At 43.8% G+C, this 23,351-nt stretch overlaps 2 protein-coding genes and 1 pseudogene across 3 annotated transcripts; 1 reads left to right on the forward strand and 2 right to left on the reverse strand.

Annotated features, from left to right (window-relative positions):
* Positions 1 to 243: 243 nt before the first annotated feature.
* Positions 244 to 14,196, reverse strand: LOC133901978 (uncharacterized; annotated as a pseudogene).
* LOC133902373 (pentatricopeptide repeat-containing protein At1g08070, chloroplastic-like) lies at positions 13,457 to 14,146 on the reverse strand. The gene has a single exon (XM_062343958.1). It carries the CDS (start codon positions 14,144 to 14,146, stop codon positions 13,457 to 13,459), a length of 690 nt encoding a protein of 229 aa, XP_062199942.1.
* Positions 14,197 to 18,079: 3,883 nt separating the features above from the next.
* LOC133902442 (E3 ubiquitin-protein ligase UPL5-like) lies at positions 18,080 to 23,202 on the forward strand. Of its 2 annotated transcripts, XM_062344030.1 has the most exons (4): positions 18,080 to 20,088; positions 20,955 to 21,538; positions 22,731 to 23,020; positions 23,160 to 23,202. In XM_062344030.1, the coding sequence occupies exons 1-3, from the start codon at positions 18,321 to 18,323 to the stop codon at positions 22,992 to 22,994; spliced, it is 2,616 nt and encodes an 871-aa protein (XP_062200014.1). In that variant the 5' UTR covers positions 18,080 to 18,320; the 3' UTR covers positions 22,995 to 23,020; positions 23,160 to 23,202. The 2 variants fall into 2 exon arrangements, with proteins under 2 accessions (XP_062200014.1, XP_062200013.1); XM_062344029.1 differs by having other exon boundaries at positions 22,731 to 23,202.
* The last annotated feature ends 149 nt before the right edge of the window (positions 23,203 to 23,351 follow it).

Raw genomic sequence — 23,351 nt, forward strand, 5'->3', positions numbered from 1 at the left:
TAACCCATTGCCAACCTTACCTTAAACGGGTGCCACATAACTCAGAATGCAAAGTTTTTTTCCACCACATAACTCAGATGCAAATGACTGCAGAGCTTTTTCACCACATAACTCAGATGCACACAGAATGTAGAGTTTTTTTCCACCACATAACTCAGATACAAATGAATGCAAAGTTTTTTCACCACATAGCTCAAATGCGCACAGAATGCAGAGTTTTTTTGGGTGGGGGGGGGGGGTAACATGTTGACTCCTGAGAATTCAAAATTTCATTCAATTGGTGCCAAGAAATGTGATAAAAAGTTGGTTCTGTTTAGGAGGAAAACACTAATGAATTCACAGCATCTGGTTGGTGCTAAGAGATTTGTGTTTAGGAGTTAACATTATACAAATCATTTACAACACAACATAATCAATATAAATCCAAAGAGACTAAACTTAATCTCCGAAACAGAACCTGCTTATAAAGCAAAAGCATAGTTGGTCAAGATCTACTCTTTTTCATCAATCGATGAAAGAGAAATATCAATATGATCAATTTTGACACTCTTTTGTTCCTCTTGCTGTCTCCTTGAGCTTCACTAGTACTGTGGTGGTAACCAAGGTGTGGCTTGAAATAAATGGAGCTGCTAGAAAATATCCTTGAACTACGCAGTGTATGATGGTATTTTACTGTGCATATACGCGATCTCCCATATACTTATGCGTATACATAAAAAGCAAAGAAAAAAAAGAAAAAAAAGAAAAAAAAAAGAGGAAGAGGGCGGGCCGGCCTTTTTGCCTTTCGGCCGGCCCGGCCCCTTTCCTCCTTCCCTTTTTCCCCTTGGCCCAGGCCGGCCCGGCGTCGCCTCCCCTCCTCTCCCTCTTATCCACACACCTGGCCTCCTGTTCCTCTTCCCCACCGAGCGCGCCGCCACCCGAGCCGCCGTTGTCCTGAGCCGCGCCGCCCGCACGCGTTTGCGCCGTCCGCTCCCCGCGCTGAGCCGCTTCTCCCTGGGCCCGAACGCACCGCGCCACCCTTTCTCTGACCCGAGTCGATCGCACCGCCTGCGCGGGCGGGCGCCGCGCCGCGCCGCCCGATCCGTCCGCCTCCTCAGCAGCCCGAGCCGTCCTGTGCTTCTTCCTCACCCGAGCGCGCCGCTCCGCGCTGGCGGCCCGAGCCGCCCTAGCTCCCTGTGTCCACACCGCGCCGCTGCTCTCCTCCTCGGCCATGCCCCTGGGCTCGAGCCCGCCCGAGCTGCGCTGCCCCTAAGCCAAGCCTCACCCTCTGATCCTCAACGAATTGAGGCGAGTTCGGTTGGACTCTATCTCTATCTCTTCCCCCGATTTCAAATCGGTTTGGGGATTGCTTCGGATGAGCTCGGCCGCCACGATTTCTGCGAGTTTGGGCCGGCTACATGCTCTTATCTCCTCCCGTGGGAACCCCGGGCCACCTCTATAAAAGGCAGGGAGGTGGTGCCCGGGAGGGGGGATCAATCTTTGGAGTTCGGCGGAAGCCCTGCTGCGCCAAGGTTTTGCCGTCATTGGTGTTCGCCGAACCACCGTGCGAACTCATCGCCAGGGCTCACCGTCGCCGGATTCGTGTCGCTGTCGCACGGGCCCATCGCTGCCACCGTCGAGTTCGGCATCATCGGCCTTCATCCTGCTCTCCATCAACCATGCCGATTGGCCGGAGGCCCGTGGCCGATTCCTCCCTCTCTGGTGAGCCTTAACCTCAATCCTCTCTCCGGTCCGTTTGCTTTGTGGTGCGCCGACTGGCCATCGTGCCGTCCTGATGAGCTTTCAGTTTATGCCGGATCCGTGTGCTTGTGCCATGCGCCGGACCGCGTTGCAGTCGTGCTTGCGCTTGTTCCCGGCCATCGTGCCGTGGTGCTACCGCCCGTCGCCGGCCGATTGCTGCATCATGCTTAGCCTGACCCCTTGTTTGCCCCTTGGGCAGTAAAGCAAAGTCGGGGAGCCTCGGACAGTGCTGCCATCGTGCCACTATGATCATGATTTAGATTTGGATGCCGTTGTGCTCGTCCTGAAGCCCGGCCGCTGTGATTCTTTTCTCTGTTTTGGCCGTCGTGCCCCTCGCCGTGGTGTCCTGCTTATGCCCGGCCGGTTGACTCTCTGTGTGCTCAGCCTTCGTGCTGGTGCCTCACTTGTGCTCGCCGTATGTCTATGATTGTCGTTGGCCGGTGATGATAAAACTGAGGCCCTCGTCCACTTCATTGATATGATGTTGCCATACCATGCGATAATTGTCGCCACTGATATGTGGTTAATACGGGCTTGCCCTTGTCCTGATCATTGCCCAATGCTACCGTTGTTGGCTGGCCTGATGGTAGGATGGCTTTACTGATTTTGGGCTTGGCCGATGACCACCAGATGAGATTACATTTTGTGAATTGATGGTATGGTGGCAATGTTTATGCTCTTAGACGAATCCATGGCATGGTCAATGGGTTGTTGGCCGGCTGCTTGGTGATCATATGGTGCAGAAAATTCAGAGTGTGGGTTTCTTTAGGTTGCCCCAGTATTAAGTTATGATATTGCTAGAGACCTAATCCTTTTTTTAAGGATGTCCGGTGCTATGGCTGATGCCTTTGTGGCTCACATGTTATTACCCAGCCTTTGTGGCGTTCGCCTTTGTGGCACGTTGCCTTCGGTCGACCGATGAGGACAAGTCCGAAGTCCGAAGAGTGAGTTAGTGAGTCAAGCACAACGTCGGAGCTCCCGATTGTGGCCTCGCTGCTGCTTTCGGTCGAAGCTACGTGTCGTGCCGCGCTCCTAGCCCACCTCTTCATAAAAACACAATTCTGAGGCCTATGTGACCGATGATGACCCAGGATATATAAAACGGTCCAAAAAGCTCATGCTAGACTGTGATCCCGTTATTTACTGCTTTTGATTGCTAACGCTTACTTTGCTTGGTCTTTGTTGCGTGTGACTACAGCCTTGCAGACTCGGAGACGACCTCGGTATGACGACCGCTAGCGCACTTAATCGGAGGTAGCCCAAAGACAGACGTAATTAACCGGAGAGCTTCACGAAGCCCCGGGAACCAAGACAAAGCAATCGCCAGATCATGAAGATAGTCAGATAGCGTGTGCGTTGTGGAGTAAAAATGTATATGAGAGAAGCTGTACTTTATAATTTCGACATGAATGAATAAAGTTACATGTTTCGATTATTACATTCTCCTGTCTCTTGTATACTCTGTATACTGGCACGCCCGCAATATTACATACACAGTTTCAAATACAAATTCAAATGCGAGAAGTTTCGAATCCGCAAAACACGCAGAATGTAATGCTATCAAGAATTTGGCTCTTGCAAATTGAATCAAAGGAGATAAATCTTCTATCACCACAGATCTTCTTCCAAGATAAATGTAACAGGATAGGCGCACCCAGGCGATACGAATTATCCTTGTCAATCATGTCGAAAGCAACAAGCCCTTTATTTGAGCACGTGTATATGAAACCCTCTGCAAATATGCATCTCCCACTCAGCAAACCACCATCATACCGCCAAAGATCACCTCAAGGTGGTGCGACAGCAAACCACTCCCCTTTCTTCAAATCAAATAGCAAGCACTCAGCTCTGTCAGCATTGGATATCATAAATGAGTCGTCAATGAGGTCTACAAACCTTGAAATCTTGACCTTCAGTGACAAGTCAATCGACCTCGATGCTATCTTCTGACACCTCCATTGAAAAAAAAAATTGATTAAGGATGTAGACATCAAACAAAGAGTCACATATAGACACAATAAACTGACCAGCTCGAAAAACTGCCGAAAAAAAGGTTTGCTTTTTTTTAATCTTGTAGAATTTCCTTTCAATATCAACCATGTAGTGATCACAGTCTGGCCGAGATGGGATAACCTCAAGCAGAGATCCGTGATGTACAAAAAACCATGCTTTGCAGATCATCTAATCCAACATCTCCTAATCTAACTGTATCTAGACCCAATAAAGCCTCCGAGGCCTTTTCATCACATTTAATCAACTTGCCTCCTGATGTAGAGATACGATACAAAAGAGAGCGCTGATAAACCTGACAGATAAAATAAAATTCTGATTTGGTGTCCTTTTGGCAGTCTTCTAGCATTCTTTGTAACACGCTCAGAATTTTCCCTCAAAGACTCCCTGCAGTTAGAATTTAAAAAACTGTAAGTGTTCTGCACAAAAATATGTTTTATAATATATACGCATGTATTAGACAATTTCTGGCATAGATACATAGGATATATACTTGTTAAAAAACCGTTATGTCACTTTTCATGCATGGTTAAGTGAAAAGGCTATCCGAATCTCACACTTCAAACTTATATGACAACAAGAAACTTGATAAAATTCCATAAAAATGCTGAGGAATTTTTGTGGTAAGTAACAATCTAGTAATTTTCTGGTCATTACCATATTTTATTATTTTTCTTACTCCAGTATCCCCCATATCTATCATAGTTGTGATGAAGGGTCCAATCCACACTCTTCTAAAGTATCTGTAGTATTTTATAATGATATAAAAAAAGTGTTTGAACTATTCATGGGCCGGATTAGTTATACAAACTAGAGTAGTAGAGGGCTCAAATCAACAAATGAACCTGAGGGGCTTGATCAAATAAAAGAAGACTATAGAAGGACTAACAAATAACCTTATAATAGAACTGCTTGATAAAACAGAACCAAATAGTGTAATTTATAGCAAATAATTAGTAAGAGAAATTTGGCCAGTAAAACGAAATTAAACCTGCAGCAAGTAAGCATATCTGGGAACTTTTCAACTTGGGGTCGTAGATCTCTCTTCTCATTGCATGCTTTGAGGGATCAAGCCTGGCTCTAAGATCAGGATATTCCCTATCACATCAGTAAGGATATTTTTTTGTTAAACAACAGTAGATCGATCTCTTGATAGTTTAGAACTTAGGATATAACAGAAGAGAACACCTTCAGATTGTTTCGATGCTGCAATGCAACAGTGTCCACTGAAGTCTATGCAACTAAGGTTGGGTAACGTTCCAAAAATTGGATGGATGTACAAACTGACAAAGCACTGAATTAAGGAACAAGAAACTGATCTGCGAGCAAAACAAAATGAGATCACTTACTGCAAGAAACCGAAGGTGTCGTAAGAGCATCCATCTCCTGCTGCTTCTTTCCTGAGCATGTTTATGCTGCGGCAGGTGGAATGAAGGACCTCAACACCCTTGGGGACGAAGCAGCCAGTTTTATCAGTGATGCCTCTGACGCTGAGCGTGGTGATCAGGACATGCCACGTGGCACACCCGCACGGCAGCACCATATTTATCCAAACGGTGCACAGTATGCGGCCACCTAGGTGCACGACGAAGCCATACCCTTCCTTGTGGTAGGGGCAAATAGTGTCAGATCTCTATGGGAGCAGTGAGCACTTCGCCCTCCGTCGGAGGGTACTTGTATTAAACAGTTTGGTCTCTCGGATGAAGTAGATAGTGTCATCGCCTTCGACATGCACAGCTTTGCCAACGATAGGAACATACTCGCTTTTGCCATAAGTGGTGATAGGCGTCAAGCTGCCAGCAGCACAGTCGAAGAGGAAGAAGTTGGAGTTGATGAATGATAGTAGGATGAATCTGCTGAAAACGGCGTAGCCCTGGAGTAAGGTACCGCAATAGCAGGATTCGAGTGAACGCTGGTGCGGGAAGTCGACACTGTTGATCTCAGCCCAGCTGCCGCCTTCGTCAATTAGCTGGTAAACGATGAGGCGCCATGTCACCCTTTCGGAGCACATCTCCACCAATACGACCGGCACCCAGAGCTGGCCGCTCACTGAGATAGCTTGGTATGATCCGCAATAGAACGTGAGGGGTGGCATACGAGACAAGCTCTTGTCCTCAGTGCCCAGAAGAAAGACTTTGGGATGCAAGACCTTGTCGGCGGCTTGTTCGCCGCTAGTGCTCCTCGGGAAGAGTGTACGCCAGCGCGCACAAATTAGACTCTTCTTGGGAAATTTCGACAGAGTTTCCTGGACAAACAAAAAATACACAATTTTCACATGCATAATATTCATGAGCAGGAAGTAAGCATCACTGTTTAAACCCGACATGGGCCTGGCTAGGCATGGCCTGGTTAAGGCACGACCCGTCAGCCCATGGCACGACCCGTGAGCGATCGTTCTAGGCCAGCCTCAGCACAATCGTCTAAAATGAGCAAACCTGAATACATTCTTAGCGTTTATCGATTAGTCGAGCAAGTGGGGCCAACACTTACTCACAAGAACATGAATATAAGATCCAAACTACACATCCACGAATTAGAATAACCCATGTAACATGAATGATATGAAAGGAACAACCTGAATCTTGAATCAAACAAACACATGAAGATATGAATATTGAAATAGCATAATTTAATAAGTCGAGAAAACAACCAGCAAGCAAACCATGTCATCAGTCACAAGTTCATCATGCACTTGCCTTAACCGCGACAAGAATCTAACGTCACACCCTTTATACTAGAACTTCTCAAACCTATAGATTAACAATACAGTCAAACCTGTGGATTAACACTACAGTGAAAAAGCAGTTCTTTTGGATCACTGCTTAAATTAGGACCCAATATAACTCATAGACCTGATACATCGATCAACTCAAACATAACAACAGACATGTCCAACTGGGCCTGACGAGCCGACCCGCCACAGGCCCGGCTACGCATGGCCTGGTTAAGGCACGACCCGTCAGCCCACGGCACAGCCCGTGAGCGATCGTTCTAGGCCAGCCTCAGCACAGTTGCGGTACGGCAGGCCAGCACGGCCTGCCGGGCAGCAAGGCGCGCCGACAACGCGAGGGCGGAGTGGTGGTGTGGGGCGACGTGACGGGTAGTGGGACAGGGCAGCCAGGTCGGGTCGTGCCGAGGTGTCCGCCCATATACAACATGACTAGGCGTGTCATGCCAGCCCGCTTAGGAAACGACCGGTGTCATGCCTGCGTCATGCCTACAGTAGTGGGCCTCGTGCCAGCCCAGTTAGCCAGCTCTACCTAAGAGGTTAAACTAACCAAACTAGCATTTACAGTTCTAATGCATTACTGTAAAGACTAGGTGGTAGTAAAGCTAGGATGAGACGTGTTGCTACTCCCTCCCATGCATGTTGCGATCACTGGGTACCTAAAAATCAAATAAAACTCAAGAGTGAGTAAAAACACTGAGCAAGTACAACATAGAATCTGAAAGAACATACGCATCATCAAAGTCAATGAAGAACCAGAAATAACAAAAAATTTCATTTTCTTGAAAACATCAATGAAACAGTATTTCCGTCTAAAATAGGCAAACCTGAATACATCCTTAACGTTTATCGATTAGTCAAGCAAGTAGAACCAACACTTACTCACAGGAATATGAATATAAAATCCAAACTACATATCCACGAATTAGAATAACCCATGTAACATAAATGATATGAAAGGAACCACCTAAATCTTGAATCAAACAAACACATAAAGATATGAATATTGAAATAATATAATTTAACAAGTCGAGAAAATAATCAGCAAGCAAACCATGTCATCATGCTAACCACACAAGTACGTAGTAGCTTGGAATTCCCGCTGGCAAAGGGAGATCACGTTGTTTCTGACTTGTTGCTTCACATCGCCTTCGTCGCGGTTTTCACTTCGGAAGGCAAATTTTCACATATATTAGTTTCGTTTATTTGTATCTAAATTCGTACTAGATAGATAAAAAAATCATAATATATATAAAATAATTAACAGATAGATAAATGTTAGACAAAGATATATACAGCTGATATAATAAATATGTGAGCAATACATTATGGAGTTATATTTCCCTTCCCACTTCCCACCTTGTCCAAGTCCGCTACTCCGCTCTCCAAGTTCGACAGGAACCGGGCAGACGCTGCTCGCGACGAGTCGCCATCCTTCGAAGCCCTGGCCACGCCTTCCTTTGTGTGTCGCCATCCGCTCCCGGAGTTCCTCAACTTGCGCGGACTCCATCACCAGCTTTATTTTCGCCTCCACCCCGTCGACCCTCACCCCTCGCCTCACGAGTCCTTTCCACAGGACCATGTCCATGGCGACCGGCACCTCCTCCACCGTGAGCACCTTGTTCGTCTTCTGCTCCGTGTACAGCGGCCAGCAAAGCATCGGCACGCCCGCCGTGATCGCGTCCAGCACGAACTTCGACCCGCAGTGCGTCACGAACGCGTCGGTCGCCCTGTGGTGGAGGCGTGGAGCACGTCCACCGGACATCTCCAAGCTGGTGCGTGCCTTCGCTTCCGAAGCAGAGGAACACGACGCTGTCGTCGGGTTGCCCATCGAGCCATGCGAAGCACTCATGTCGTGCCTCTCACATGTACTATGTTTTCTCGCACCGTCCTTTTGAACCAATAGGTCAACGCAGAACACAGGAGGCAGAGCCTTGCCGGGGACGCAGAGCGGGTCACTGAGAGCTCGAGCCGCCTGTCTCTCCAACGACTGGAATGTGTCGACTAGGGGTCCGTTTGGTTCAAGGGATGAGGTGGGATGGGATGGGGCGATCCCTGTTTTTGTGTTGTTTGGTTCAGGGGCAGCAGGGATGGTATGATCCCTCCTGAGGAATATTCTCTCAATATGGTGGATGAAGATATCCCTCAAAATATATGAGATGAAGCTATCCACCTTTGCTAATCATGCACATTAGTAAAATGATTAATGATATTAGTATACTTGTATTACTTATTAGTACATATTACTACAAAATTAGAATTTGTAAGGGTTAATGTACTAATTATTGCTAATTAATGAGCTAATTAGAGTATGATTATGATTAATTAGTATATTTTATTGTTAATTAGTAATGATTAGTAACGTTAATACATGTTGGTGCATGTTGATTAGTGTATTATTAATAATTATTATTTAAAATTAAAAAAATATAATTAGTTGATGATTCTCATCCTCATCCGTCCTCGTCCCTCCAACCAAACAAAAAAGAGATTCATCCCATCCAACCAACCAAACAAAAAACAGGATCATCCCATCCCTAAAAACAGGGACGGCCCTATCCCATCTCACTTTGTCTCCCAACCAAACGGACCCTAGGATGATGGCGTCGGTATCCGGGACTCTACCCCACCTGGCCACCTACACAACGCGGCCTTGTAAAGGTCACTCTTCGGATGCTCGCGCATCTCGGCACGCCCGCCTTGGCACCATGCCTTGTAATCTCCCACTACTCTTTAGATAAACATTCCATTTCTGAAACTTAGCAGACAGACCTTGTAAAGGTCACTCTTCGGATGCTCGCGCATCTCGGCACGCCCGCCTTGGCACCATGCCTGTAATCTCCCACTACTCTTTAGATAAACATTCCATTTCTGAAACTTATCAGACAGACAGCGCTAAATGATCCTAGGATTAACTCGAAACACTACTCCTAGATAAACTCATTCCATTTCTGAAATTTGGCCGACAGCGGAGGTTCGTTTTCGACCTCAAGCCATCTCCCTCTCCTCTCCTCCTCGCACCGCTCCTAGTGCCGACATTGCGTGCCAGTGCTGCCCTTGGATGGGAGGAAACCCTATAGGTTCCTAAACGCTGTCACCACAATTGTGTCGCCATCTCCGTGCGCAGTGGTGCGCTGCCGCTTCTTCCTCGTAGGGACGTCACACCTCCCCGGCCAACACGCCCGACAAGATGAAGAGAAGCAATTGAGATCAAGGGTGGAACAATTGGTTCTTCACTCAGAAAATTTTTTACTTCTCGATTGCAATAATATTGTTTTTCAATGGAAACAATTGTGTCTATGAATTTTGCATAGCTCATTTGGTTAGAGTTTCGTGGTGAAACTTGCTCATCTGGGTTCGGGTCACAGACTCAGCACCTATGCCAACTTTTATAAAATAAAATGGCTATTACCAAGGGTGGATTCAGGTTCAAGGCTGGAGGGGTGCTGAGTCTCTTTTTATTGGGCTTTTTTTATGTTTTGCAGGTCAAATAACATATAAAAATAGCTGAATTTCTCCTGAGCTTTCCTTAGATTTTCTGGATTGACCCGTGCTGCAGCCCCAATATGAGCTTTTGATCTGTCCCTGCTATTACCTTACGGCTCTATTTGTTACAACTAAAACTTATGAGATTTTACTGAAAAATTATTTTTTTTAAAAGCTGCTTATATCTCCTGAGAAAAACTGTTAGCTTATAACTTCAATTTTTAAATTTTTAGTACGTAATTTCTTTAAAAAAAGACCCTCTCAGCCGGCTTATTAGCTTTTAATTTATTTCATCATAAACCAATTTATCAACTTTTCAAAAACTAATCTAAACTCAACCTGTTTAGCATAGCTTATAACTTACGAGAAATAAAAACTACTAATAAACTGTAGGCATACGTTTAACCGATCGAACATAGCTGGGCTGGGCTGCCGCCGGCTGGTCTCGTGTTTTCCCATGATCCCATCTATATAGCTCCGTTCAAGCATGTGGCCTATTGGGATTCAATGATTGAAGCCGGAGTTAAAACTCTCAGTAAAAAGCAAAAGAACTTTCATCCAAAACTGCAATCCTTGTAGCTAATCCATGACTGATGACAAATACCAAGTCTTGTACCTTCTGAAAGGCAGCATCTCAACTTTAGAAATTGAGTTCACTTTTTTTTTTTTGGGGTGAAGAAAATTCAGTTCACACCTGTTGATGGTTCTGCGACATTTAGGAAGAAACTAGAAGTTCCGCGCGGTATTACCGCGCCCGATGGCCCTTGGCCATGCCGGGTGCCCTGTAGTTACTGTTTTTCATTGATATTAGTCGGGCCACTAAGATCTCAAGTCCACGCGTTGGGTCTTCCTTCAATATATGAAAGAAGAAAAAATATTTCAGAACGGGTTTGCAAGCTATGCGGCTCTGAGGTTGAGACAGCATGGGAAGTGGCATGGTAGAATTAAAGTATACAGTGATCGAACACGGATAACTGAAGAGTATAGACATATTCATACATTTCAAACGTGTTCAATTAACTTACATGATATGTCAGAGAAAACATGGTAGATATTACCTTGCAAAGAGTAAGGCTCAACTGACTACAGTCAACTTACCTGGTGTGTTACTGCATCTGCAGTATCTATAGCGATGAAAGAGCGGTAATATATGCATGACTGGTATCTATCTATCTACTGTGGAGAATTTGTAAAAATATGCAGAGACATGCTAGAGATACCTTTTGATGTTACACGTGAAACAGCAACATATAGACCATGTGTAAAAACCGGTTTTTTAAGGTATACACCTACATGGGATAATGTTTGACCTTGACTTTTGTTTAATATAAATGGACATCTAGATCCTCTTGTTGTTAAATTGATTCTTGGGATGTATGCTTTGTCATCAACATTTGAACCAGTTATTATAACTGCCTTTATGACATTATCTCCAAGATTAGTGATTATTTGCCTTGTACCATTACATAGTCCTATACTTTGATTTATATTTCATAGAAGCATAATTGGTGTCACATTTAATGTATTTAGATATTAAATTGGATATAGTATATCTATATCATTACAAATATCAAATGACTTTGATATGTAGTCTGCACTAAAATATTCTATCTCTTCATCTAGTATAAGTGATAACATGTAAGAATTAATTTCATCCACAATTTCATTTGTAGGACTTACTGAGGATAAACTAAGGATATAATGCATTGACTATTGCTAGGATTTTTGGACCGTCAGTAAATATTAATAAATCATGTGGTATCTTGATCCAAGTTGCTTTTGTATCTATCTCATGTCATATTGCTGGTAATATTTCATCTCCAAAATGTAATATCTATTTACTAAAGTCTTGTAATTCTTGATATTCAATAGCATTATTTGTCTTACTCTTCAATTTGTCGTAATCGCTTCATCCCATATTATGAGTGATGTTTCTAGAAGTGTGCTTCTGTTGCTTAAATTTGCAAGTGTGCTTCTGTTACTTAAGACTCTAGGACAAAATATTAGCAATTTCCTCTCAAAAATTTCCAATTCCTCATGGTGGTTATAATTCAAGAATATAAGGTTAGTAGAGTTGAGATATGCAAAAGAAATAGATATTATAGGCTATACAATTGCACATTGATCAATATGTTGGGCTACTGTACAAACTGACACCACGTTTCATGATCAAGTGTAATTTTCATAATCTCACCTCCCATGTAGCATCTTCTCTTCTCTGAATGTTTTCGTCGAATAGCTGTTTGACTTAAATAACTTGTCCATGTCCCTGCTCTCTATTATGTTGAAGAGCCCAGAACTCTCGGTACTGAGGAATTGATCTTTGGAAATAATTTGCTAATGTCAGAAGTGAAATTTGTAAAAACTCAAATAATATAAACGAGAAAGGCATGAAGGTTCACACACAATGAGATAAAATTAAGAGGTAATGGGCCACCAAAATAAGCAATATAATGTTCATAACACAACTGGGATTATGCACACCTAATACATGTAGCTGCCTGAATCAAGATATAGCTCTAACGAAATGCGATTTCGAGGGGAATTAGAATGATAAAGGGAAAGAAATTGCCTACATTTTACTTATATTATTGTCGCTGCCCCCAATATGATTCTTCAGCTATGAGATATGACCCTTGTACAGAGCAATACCTTTTACTTATATTATTGTCGCTGCCCCAAATATGATTCAGATATGAGCCTTATGGCCCGTGTATCAACTACCTAGACTACACTTTTACAATGGTAAAAGATGATTTGAAGAATCCAATGCCTACATGTAGATAAAAATCCAATGCACAAGTTCTTATATCAGGGTGGTTTGCTAGATTACTATAAACTATAGAGTTATGGAAAAAAATGCTCCTGCACATGAGTACATGCTCAGTGCATGCATCATTGAGAGGAGCGCCATTCAAGCATTTATGTAGCCTATTCTATCAACCATTGGAGACAACTATCCATGTGTGATTTGCATGTTTTCATAACTATATAGTTTATAGTAATCTAGCAAACCACCCTGATATAAGAACTTGTGCATTGGATTTTTATCTACATGTAGGTATTGGATTCTTCTGCCTTCCTTATATGATAAGTATTAGATACTAATGTAGTGCCAATCGAACTCGGCAGGTATTAGCTCAAAAACATAGGTCAGAATTTAGAACAAACCTGCTATTGCTTCTGCAGAGCCAAATGATAGAGCAAATGTGGCCAAGTGTTTAATGGAAGCAGCTGTTCTTAGCATATACTGCTGCTTGCCTTCCCAAAGAAGTGTCTTCAGAGCATTAGCCAATACCTCACCATGATCCCTGGATGCAAAGAAAAGGAAATGACTGCAGCACTCAGATGTACTTCCTGGTTAAGAGAAGAACAAACATCATTACTCTGATATCCTAATTAACTGGAGAGGAAGCAGAGGCTTCTCGCATAAATAAAAGCAGACTTTTTCTAGCAGGTATCAAGAAATCTTCTAGGTCTTCTCGAACTTGATCAATCTTGGTGAGGCATCTTGTTGAACACCACGTGCGCGGAATCCAAATTGTTGGCTTTGAGGTGAACCGTGAGTAGCCCTGAGAAGGAGACTGCATCCCGGATGGGCATTTCGTCAAACACCCTGCGCGCGTCATCCATGACAGCCTGAGAAGCATACGCGTGCAGCAACGCGTTGTGGACATGAGCGTGCACGCTGCGCCAGCCGAGGCAACCGTGCTTGAAAGACTGGGTGTGGAGGTCGAAAGGTAACCGCTCCGGCGAATAGCAACGAGAGCAAGACTTGAGGATGAAGGTGAAAGTGAAGGCGTCAGGGTCGGCGCCTGCGTGGCGCATCGCCGTGAAGAGCTCGATGGCCGCACCGGGCGAGGAGGATGCTGCGAGTCCGTGCATGAGGGTGTTATAGAAGAAGGAGAGGTGGGAGGTGGGGGAAACCGTGGCGAAGTGGAGCAGTTTGGCGAGCGCTGCAACGGCGTCGGCGGCCGGGAGGAGGTGTCGACGACGGAGGAGAGCGCCGTGGAGGAGGTGGAGGTCGCGTGGATCCACAGCGGGAGGCACGCGTAGGCGCAGGATTCGAGCCAGGCCGCGGCGAGGTTCGGCGGCAAGGCAACCTGTAGGTGGACGTGATGGCCGGCGGAGTAGAAGCGCCAGGCGGGTGGATTCGCCGGGCACTGAATGGTGGGGCTGCATGGGCGGAGCTGAGGAATGGGAGGTTAGCCCGGGGAGGATGGTCGCGTGTGGTCGTGTGGAATAGGAGATGACCGGAGGAGGAGCGGCGGGCGTGGTAGTCTAGGCGTAGGAGCGGCAGGAGATGAGCCTTCAGAAAAGTCCAGAGATTGCAACGTCATCCGCTTTCCAGAGAGTATTCCTCACTCGGTCAGACGGCGCTGCTTCGGATGAGCATCGGACGGCAGATGAAATTCGGACGACGTGGCTCAACGAGGTTTCAGAGAATGGACGGCATATACTATATATAGATTAATTTCTCCGCCCACGCATACAAAATTGTACAAGTTGGGAACAAGGAAGACGACCCTGATCCCCCAAATTGCACTAATATAATATTGCTGCTTGTAAATCACGGCATCGCGACTAATGGGCATCTTTGTCTTACCTTTGCGACATATAAAACCTACCTTTTGATGACGCTCTAATCTAATCTCTGGGCGTTACATGAACGCGTGAGACTTCTTTTTCATGAAAAAAGTTGTTTCTTACAGAAGGCATGTAAATACAATTCTTGTCCAAAATACTTGAAACTTTTTGGTAAAACTTTCTCTAATCTAAATTCTTCGAAGGAAATAATTTTCTAAGAAAAGTAATTATTTGGTTAAAAGTGATTCTTTAGGAAAAACTCAATAGAGGAAGTGATTCTGTGAGATAAATGAATTAAGAAAATTTATTTATTTTAGCTTACAACATCTAGTTTATTTTAGAGAATTATTTTCATATAGTCACTCTAAAAGCTAAAAATTATAAATTGTTGTTTGTCAGACCGTCCACTAATCTCACTATAGGAGCTGGTATGCGACCTCTATCAAATAGACCCCAAATGTCACTATAGGATAAATTTTTGTAACTTTAACATTTGTTGCGCATAAAATTATTTAGATTATCGTATCAAAATGATACTAGAAAAATCACCAATACAAATACTTAAATGTCATTGCAATTTTATAAATTTATGAAAACATATGATTAAAATGGTCAAGGTTAAATATGTGCAATAGCGTCAGTTTCAGTTTTATAAACAAAACAGACCAGACCGGTGGTAAAATTGCCATGATGTTGAGGGCTTAAGGATTAATACCACATATACTGTTAACAATTTTAACATTTTTTTCTTTTAGGATAGCAATTCCCTTAACATATCATCCCCCTTGGGGCATAACCTAAAAACGAAGTGCGTGTGCTACGAAATGACCGTTAGTCTTGGGGCTCGGTGATATCCATTGCCAGATAGATCACTGCTCCTTTTTGTTTCACATTATAAATCCTATTACTCTGGATTGTCGTTTCAAAATATCTGTTTATCGATGAGAACGTGAGTATAAGAATTGCAATATTTTCATCTTTAATTGTACGATACATCGTGTTATGGACTTGAATAAGTGACATGAGAAATAAATTCCAAACAATTCAATGAAAATCTTTCGGAATACGATGGTGGATGCAGATATTATTAATCAACTTCTGAAAGTCGGAAAGAAATATAAAAGATAGAGTAGAATACAAATCTGGTGAATAATTTATTGGGATAATTGCAAAGAAATTACTACTTATGGTGTTATTGCAAACTTACCACTATAAAATTATAAAAATACTATTAAAACTGTCATTCGAGTGACATCCTTAAAAAAATAAAAAACCAGTGAGGTATTTACAAATGCCCTAATTTATTCTCATTTTTGTCAGCCACGAGAAAGTAAGTGAGACTTTTTTTTAAAGATCCAAGAGCTTTGATCTTTGTTAATCACACTACTACATAATATATCATAAGTAGCGCCTTATCAGTATTGATTGTGTAAAAATTGACACTGAAGATGTATCAGTGTCGGTTGTTAAACTCTCGCGCGCAAATAATGGCTGAGGCGCTAAGAACTGGTACTGAAAAATCAATATCAGTGTCAGTTCGTGGTTGAAACCGACACTGATATATATCAATACCAGTTCCAGCTACGAACCAGCACTGATAATGAAGTGACTATCAGTGTTGGTTCGTATCACGAACCGGCACTAATAGTTGATGATAATCGATTTTCTGAAATTCATAACTTTTTTATACGGTGTCGAATAGAAATAAATTTTATATGAAAATTATAGATTTCGATGAGGTCTATAACTTTGTAGTTGATAACTTTTTTCACTTGAAGTAATTTAGATGCCGAAATAATCATGACAAACTTTCAGCAGAGGGGTCAAAAGTAAAATATCTTGTAGTGCTATTAATAATAAGAGATAGCTGAGATGGTAAGGAATGTAGACGCGAGGGAGGAGGTCGCTGCTTTGAATCCAACGAAATGCATATGTGCGAAAAAACACGACGATGACGTGTGCGTGTGGCCTAGCTTAGGTCTTAGTCACTGGTTGGTTGAAAAAAATATTATTATTTTAGTTTCAGAACATCAATATTTGGAACCGACTATCAATGTCGGTTCCAATTAAGAACCAACACTGATAACGCTTTCAGTATCGATTCTAAAACCGACACTGATGGTTACTTGTGCTAAGTAATCAGTTTTGATTTAAAATAGACACTGATAAAGATTTTGAATCCATATGCATGCACGTTACAAGGAAAGGCGGCACCTGATTCAACCAAGTACACCCTATAAGCGAAGGTGTTGCTTGCTTATCAGTTATGTGTGCTGCCATATTAGCATTCCTCCTTACAAAAACAATATCAAAAGAATTAAAATTCCTTCTGAGCTCTTGGATTTGCACAAGAATAGGCAGTATAGCAGCCCTGTGGAACCACAGAGCAATGCAAATCAAAGGCTATGTGGAAATTAGGAAAATACATCAAAAAGTTCACGTGAATTCTTATTTACTTTTATGGTATTGCTGTTTTATATGGTGCAACCAAGCTGGTATGACATCCAATAAGCGATCAATGAAAAAAAAATCTCCACATACGGAAGAATAGATGCAAACATTGAAAACTATTTCCAAAATTCAAAATAAATCTTTGAATTCAAGAGAAAATCTCCAAGAAAGAGCATACATGCAAACTAGACGAATAATTCTAGGTTCCTCATAGACAACAAAGGTGAGGCCACAAGTTCACACGTCAACCTAATTTAAGGTAAACCGGAAATTAAAGGAAAATGCACCAAAAGAAATGCCAGACGAAGATCTCTCATTTAATTTGGTAGTAACCCTAGCCGTATAAGGTATGACATAAGCTTTGAATAAGTGATCAACACAAACAAAATATCCAAAGCCAGAATACATGATGCAATAGTTAAGAAACAACTTACAAAAGTTGAAACAAAATCTCCCAAGATAGAACACGAATACAAATATAGTAAACAATAAACCCTCAATTTCTCAAATCGGGATCATTGACTTCACATGAATTGAAGGCACGGTGATTTCAAAATATTGTGAGTTAGGCCCTGTTTGTTTCAGCTTCGGATTCTGGCTTTCAGCTTTTATAATCCGAAGCTGAAACAAATAGGCAGCTTTTGGTTATAGCTTTTTAAAATCTGCTGGTTGGATTGTGAGAATCTGAGAAGCTGGTTTTCCTCAGTTTTTGATAGACTGTGAAAGTTCATTTTACTAAACTGTCCATTAAATTTTTTTAGAATCTACAGTCTAAAAGCTTTTCATAATCCAGCTTTTCACAATCCAGCTTTTTATAATCCAGTTTTTATAAACTGCTTTTCAGAATCTCTAGCTGAAACAAACAGGCCCTTATTCTATCTCAAATAGTCGTATGAACAGCACATCACTACATTATTTTGGTGAAGTGAGTGTGAACGGGTTCGGCTGTGCAGTATTGTGCCTCCATCTCTGTGCGCCTCTGACGATCCGGACCCCAATTTCTCATGCACGACACTTGGCGTGGCTGTGACAAGTGAACACACGGCACCGCGACCGCGAGGCAGCCCGATCCAAGACACGCGAAAAACTAAGGAAAAAAAACCCTGAAAAGCCAGGCGGAGGGGAGGGGAGAAGGAAGAGGACGTCACTACGCCAGACGGCCAGAGGTGATCAACCGAGGAAGAAAAGGGCAGACCCAGACGAACTGCTCCGTCTTCCGCCCCCAAATTCCAGTCCTCCTAAAGCCCCCACCCCCACCTCCTCCTAGGCGCGGCCCCAATTCCCCACTCCCCATCGTCCCGATGCCTCCGATCTAAGCATGTCCGCTGCGTTCGCCTGCCTCCGCCGCCCCTCCAAGCGCCGCCGCGACGCGCCCGATCATGCCCTCCCGTCATCCAAGCAGCCACTGATGACCCACTCCGACGCCGCCGAGTCGTCCTCGTCGGCTTCGGCCTCCGCTTCGGGGGGCGATGGTACCGCCGCCGCTGCTTCCTCCTCCTCCTCGCCTCCCGCGTCGCCACGGACGGTCCACTTCTTTGTGCGCGCCACCGACTCGAGGACCATCGCGATGCACGCGGGGAGGGACGATACGGTCGGGGCCGTGCTCGACCACCTCGCCGCCTGCGGATATGGCCGCGACCTGCGGCTCCTCTACGCGGGGCGGCAGCTCGTGCCGGAGACCACCCTCGCCGCACTCCGCCTCCCGACGGACTCCACGCTGCACCTCGCGGCGCGCCTCCGCTCCACCCAGCACCCCCGCGCGTGGCAGCTCGCGTCCCACATCGCCGCCACCGCCGCCGCCGCGTATTCCGAGGCCGCCACGACCGTCACCTCCGCCTGCTCCCTCGATGAGCTCGTCAAGGAGTTCATCATCTGCGCTCACGGCGACAACCCGGGGCTTCCTCATCACGATCGCGGTGCTTCGGGCGATGCGCGGGCCACGGGGGACCACGCGGCGGAGTACCTCGACATCTTCCTCCAAGCGGGCGCCGCCTTAGCGCTGGTTCGCCTCTACCTCTCAAAGTCCTTCTTCTTTCGCTCCTACGCCGAGCGTGCCATCAAATGCTTTCTCGCCGCTGACCCTTCGTCCTTACCGCCGAACGTGCTGCTCGTGACGGCGCCAGTGTTACTTGAATTCTGCCGCTTGCTTTCCTTGGCTGCGGGCAAGAAGGATTTACTCTATAAAGCATGCCGTTGTGCACTTGCATCAGTACTCTGCTCTCGTCCCTGGCTCCCCCCTTCCATGAACTCGCCGACCAGGTTGATTGAGCATGTCCTCCCGTTTGCTCGTGAAACAGTGGACGTGGTCCTGGATGGGCTTGCATCGGTGTCCATGATGGTCATTCCTATTGACCTTGAAGAGTTCTCAAACTTCTTCAAAGTGCTGTGCCTGCAGGCACGCCTTTGGATCACCAATGAGGGGCCGATGCCCAAGAACCTGTACGACAGGGAGTTTGAGCATGGCGACACATGGATATGGAGGTTGCACAACATGTCGATGGACATGTTGAATAGGGTGGATGAGTGCTTGAAGAGGTTGGAGATGGATCTGTCATTGTCATCAGAGAGTATAGGGGTAATGGAAAGTCAAACCATATGGGCCACCCGGTCACATATCCTGGCTGTGTTGACAGAGCTGGATTTCATCTCAGCGATTTATGAGGATGTGGCACACAACCTACAGCTCGTGTTACTGGCACACAAAGCACCGCTCAATGCCCTCGTCCGTTGTTCCAAGAGAAATGAGCATCTTCACTGGCTCGCGAAGCATAAGAACCTCCTTTCTTTCGAGGCAAGAAGGAATTTAGTCTTCATGATGCTTCCTGAAGGGAAGGATGAGTTTGGGGAGCTGCATGAGATGTTGATCGATCGGTCGCATTTACTTGATGAGTCCTTTGAGTACATCACACGGGCAAAACGCACTGAGCTTCATGGTGGGCTGTTTATGGAGTTTAAGAGTGAGGAAGCTACAGGCCCTGGGGTTCTGAGGGAATGGTTTTGCTTGGTGTGCCAAGCTCTTTTCAGTCCGAAGCAGGTTCTCTTCTCGCCTTGTCCTGAGGATAAACGAAGGTTCTACTTGAATGAAAGTAAGTTTCCTCAGTACTAACCACTTTACATCCAGTTTTATTGGTATGACACTATAGCTGAGCAACTTGAAATGTATGGGGATTTATATACAACCACTTATGAGTAAATCCTAGTAGGTCCTGCAGACCCTATGCTGCTTACATGGTGACATCTCTACACAAATAACGGACTCCTTTTTTTATTATTATCTAAACCATGGACTTATACCATAGTTTGTTGCCATGCACCATGCTGCTGATCTAACATACTCTCTCCAGTCACAAATACATAGCATTTTGAAATTTGACATAGGCAAATCTTCATATACGGTTTTTCATCTGATAGTCAAGTTAAAAAAGATATTGATAGTCAAGTTTTGAAAGTTCAAATGTGCGTATTTGTGACTGGAGGGAGTACTAAACAGAAGTTGGGTTGTGAAAGCCTTATCTTTGCTTGGCTGCTTGGTTTTGCACATGATGCAACTGTTTTGTGCGTGTTTTTCCCTATTACACACTTTGAAGCAATCCCTACCAATTGGATCAGAAAGTTGGGATGGGTACAACCTTCAAGATAGGCTGTATTTCTCTTTTGCTGAAAAGTTGTAATCCCTGCAACCCCCACCTTGTTGTGGTTGATATTAAGTTGTGCTGCATTCTACAGTATAATGAGCCTTATAGCTGTAATGAGTATGTTTTCATGAAAGGGGTAGTGAGAAGATTATGATGTGTTCTGTATGTTGACAGTCCGCTTATAAAGTATGCACCTTTTGGTTTTCCTAATTCTATTTAATTGATTCTTATTTAGTTATCATCTGGGGGATAACTGATGTCCACAATGATGTTGTCCTGATATATTCTAACCTTTGACAGTTATCTGTATATTGCAGCATCTGCTGTGGATCCACTGCATCTGAAATACTTCATTTTTGTGGGACGAATAATTGGATTAGCCTTGATGCATAAAGTGCAAGTCGGAGTCGTTCTAGATCGTACTTTATTCTTGCATCTTGCTGGAAGAAATATTACATTGGAAGATATTGCTGTTGCAGATCCTGTCAAATATGCAAGCTGTAAAAGGATTCTAGAGATGGATGCTGCTGAAATTGATGATCTATACCTAACATTTTCCCGAGGGGATCACCAATTAGGGTCTCAAAGAATTATTGATCTGTGCCCAGGAGGGCAGGATATCAGTGTGAATATCAGGAACAGAGAGCATTACATTGACCTTCTTATTAAGAATACCTTTGTGGACTCTATTTCGGCTCAGCTAACCCATTTCACACAAGGATTTAGTGACATATTAGTTAATCCAGAACGCCGGAAAGAATTTTTTGAGTTCTTAGACCTAGAAGACTTTGACCAATTGCTAGGGGGAAGCAACAACACAATAAATGTGCAAGATTGGAGATCACATACTCAATATAATGGCTACAAAGAAAAGGATCGCCAGATTATCTGGTTCTGGAAGGTATCCTGTATAACTTTGTATAAATGCACTCAGTCATGAATTTCATCTCTTTTTTTTGCCGCTATATGTTTTGATCATCTTCTCTTCATGTGTCCTCAGTTTCTCATGTCAACACACCATTCCTCACTGAATTCCATGTTAGATTTTGCTGGAGAACACCAGTATAATTCATTTCTGCAGACCAATTAGTTCGGTATATGTGGAAGATGTACAGGTGTTAAGTGGGAATATATATGTATGCATCAACAGCATCATTCATGTATGAAACACAGTTATGTTTTTTTTCCTTAAATGTGTGCCGCTATATACTTTCCTGTCCCAGTAAAAATGGCTAAGCAGATGCTATCACTATAGAGAATTCCCCTCCCCCCCCTCTTCAAAGTATGCTTTATTTTTTTTCTTGATATGCTCTGTCCAGTTGTCCTTTTGCTTTGCCTCTATTGTATTGTCATAGCAATTCATGAATTTAGCTTGTCATCATATATTATGGTACAGCTATTATGTCCTGGTATTTGTTTAAAATGGCCTTTTTTTTTGTCTTGGTGATCACAATCCCAACGGGTTCTGAAATTGTAGTTTGTGAATGGAGCCAAAAGCATTTTATGTGTGTGTGAAGTACGTGAAACAAAAGTAGTGTTGAGTCTTGTTTGTGTCTGCAGTGTCTTTAAATGACAGCTTTATCAGACTAACTTTCCATGAGACTGGACTTTAGTGTTATAGCATGTTTAGTTGATCTCATGGTGAATTGCACTAGTTGACCGGGCCCACTGTCGAAGGATTTCAGTTTCATTGCCCTTGAAATTTGTAGTTCCCACTTCATTGTGATACAATCATTTAGTGTGTTTTTTAACTTTGTTGCTTCAGCCAGTAATTTGGACTTAGATGATGTACCGGTACATTCTCATTAACATTATCCTTTAAACTTTGCCGTCTGTTAAGTCTTATCAATACAAGCTCACACCAAGCCTGGCAGAACCCTTGGTGCCACGGTATGTCAAGTCATCAAATGTTGAATCGTATGTTGGGTTCACTGAAAAGACTCTGCTATCAAACAATAGATGTCCCTCTCTATCTTGCATGCATATCTGTCGAGAAATTCGGTTGAAATTTGTATCTGTCTTATCAAGCAGCTCCATTATGTATTCCCAGTCAGTTTTGTGCATGCATTGATACTTATTTATTCACACTGCAGGTTGTCGAGCGCATGCCAATTGAGCAACAGAGGCAGCTCCTCTTCTTCTGGACTTCAGTGAAGTATTTACCATCAGATGGCTTTTGTGGGTTGAGCTCAAAACTGTATATATACAAGACATCTGATTCACCCGACCGTCTCCCATCATCGCAAACCTGCTTCTACCGTCTCTGCCTCCCTCCTTATGCATCCTTAAAAGTGATGGAAAACCAGCTGCAGAAGATCACACAAGAGCATGTGAGCTGCAGCTTCGGTACATGGTAGTTGCTGCCCTTATGGAGCCCAACCTGGTAAATTTTGTACATATCCTAGTTAGTGACATCCTACTATCTCATTGAATTTGTTACTAGAGCTCTAAGGTAATAGGTTGTCTTGGTTTCTTTTTTATGTACGTCAATTTAGTGTTCTGAGCCATATAACCTAATGTAGGTGAAATTGGCGGAATTGGTATAAAGCAGGTTCCTTTTATTCCCTCCTTTGTTTATTGGCCAGGACATTTTCCGTTTTCTTTTTCTTTTTATTTCTAATGAGGTGGAATGGGCCCAGTGTGATCCTGTGTAGCAGCATTGTGCTGACATGCTCCGGCTACCAGTGAACGGCTGAATCCCATGTCAATACAGG

Source organism: Phragmites australis, chromosome 20, assembly GCF_958298935.1.
Source record: "Phragmites australis chromosome 20, lpPhrAust1.1, whole genome shotgun sequence".
Taxonomy (NCBI): domain Eukaryota; kingdom Viridiplantae; phylum Streptophyta; class Magnoliopsida; order Poales; family Poaceae; genus Phragmites; species Phragmites australis.

Coding starts and splice junctions, on each gene's coding strand:
- LOC133902373 (XM_062343958.1), bottom strand. CDS start 14,146: ATGCAGCCCCACCATTCAGTGCCCGGCGAATCCACCCGCCTGGCGCTT.
- LOC133902442 (XM_062344029.1), top strand. CDS start 18,321: ATGTCCGCTGCGTTCGCCTGCCTCCGCCGCCCCTCCAAGCGCCGCCGC. Junction 20,089..20,954: donor AAGGTTCTACTTGAATGAAA/GTAAGTTTCCTC, acceptor TGTATATTGCAG/CATCTGCTGTGGATCCACTG. Junction 21,539..22,730: donor AGATTATCTGGTTCTGGAAG/GTATCCTGTATA, acceptor TTCACACTGCAG/GTTGTCGAGCGCATGCCAAT.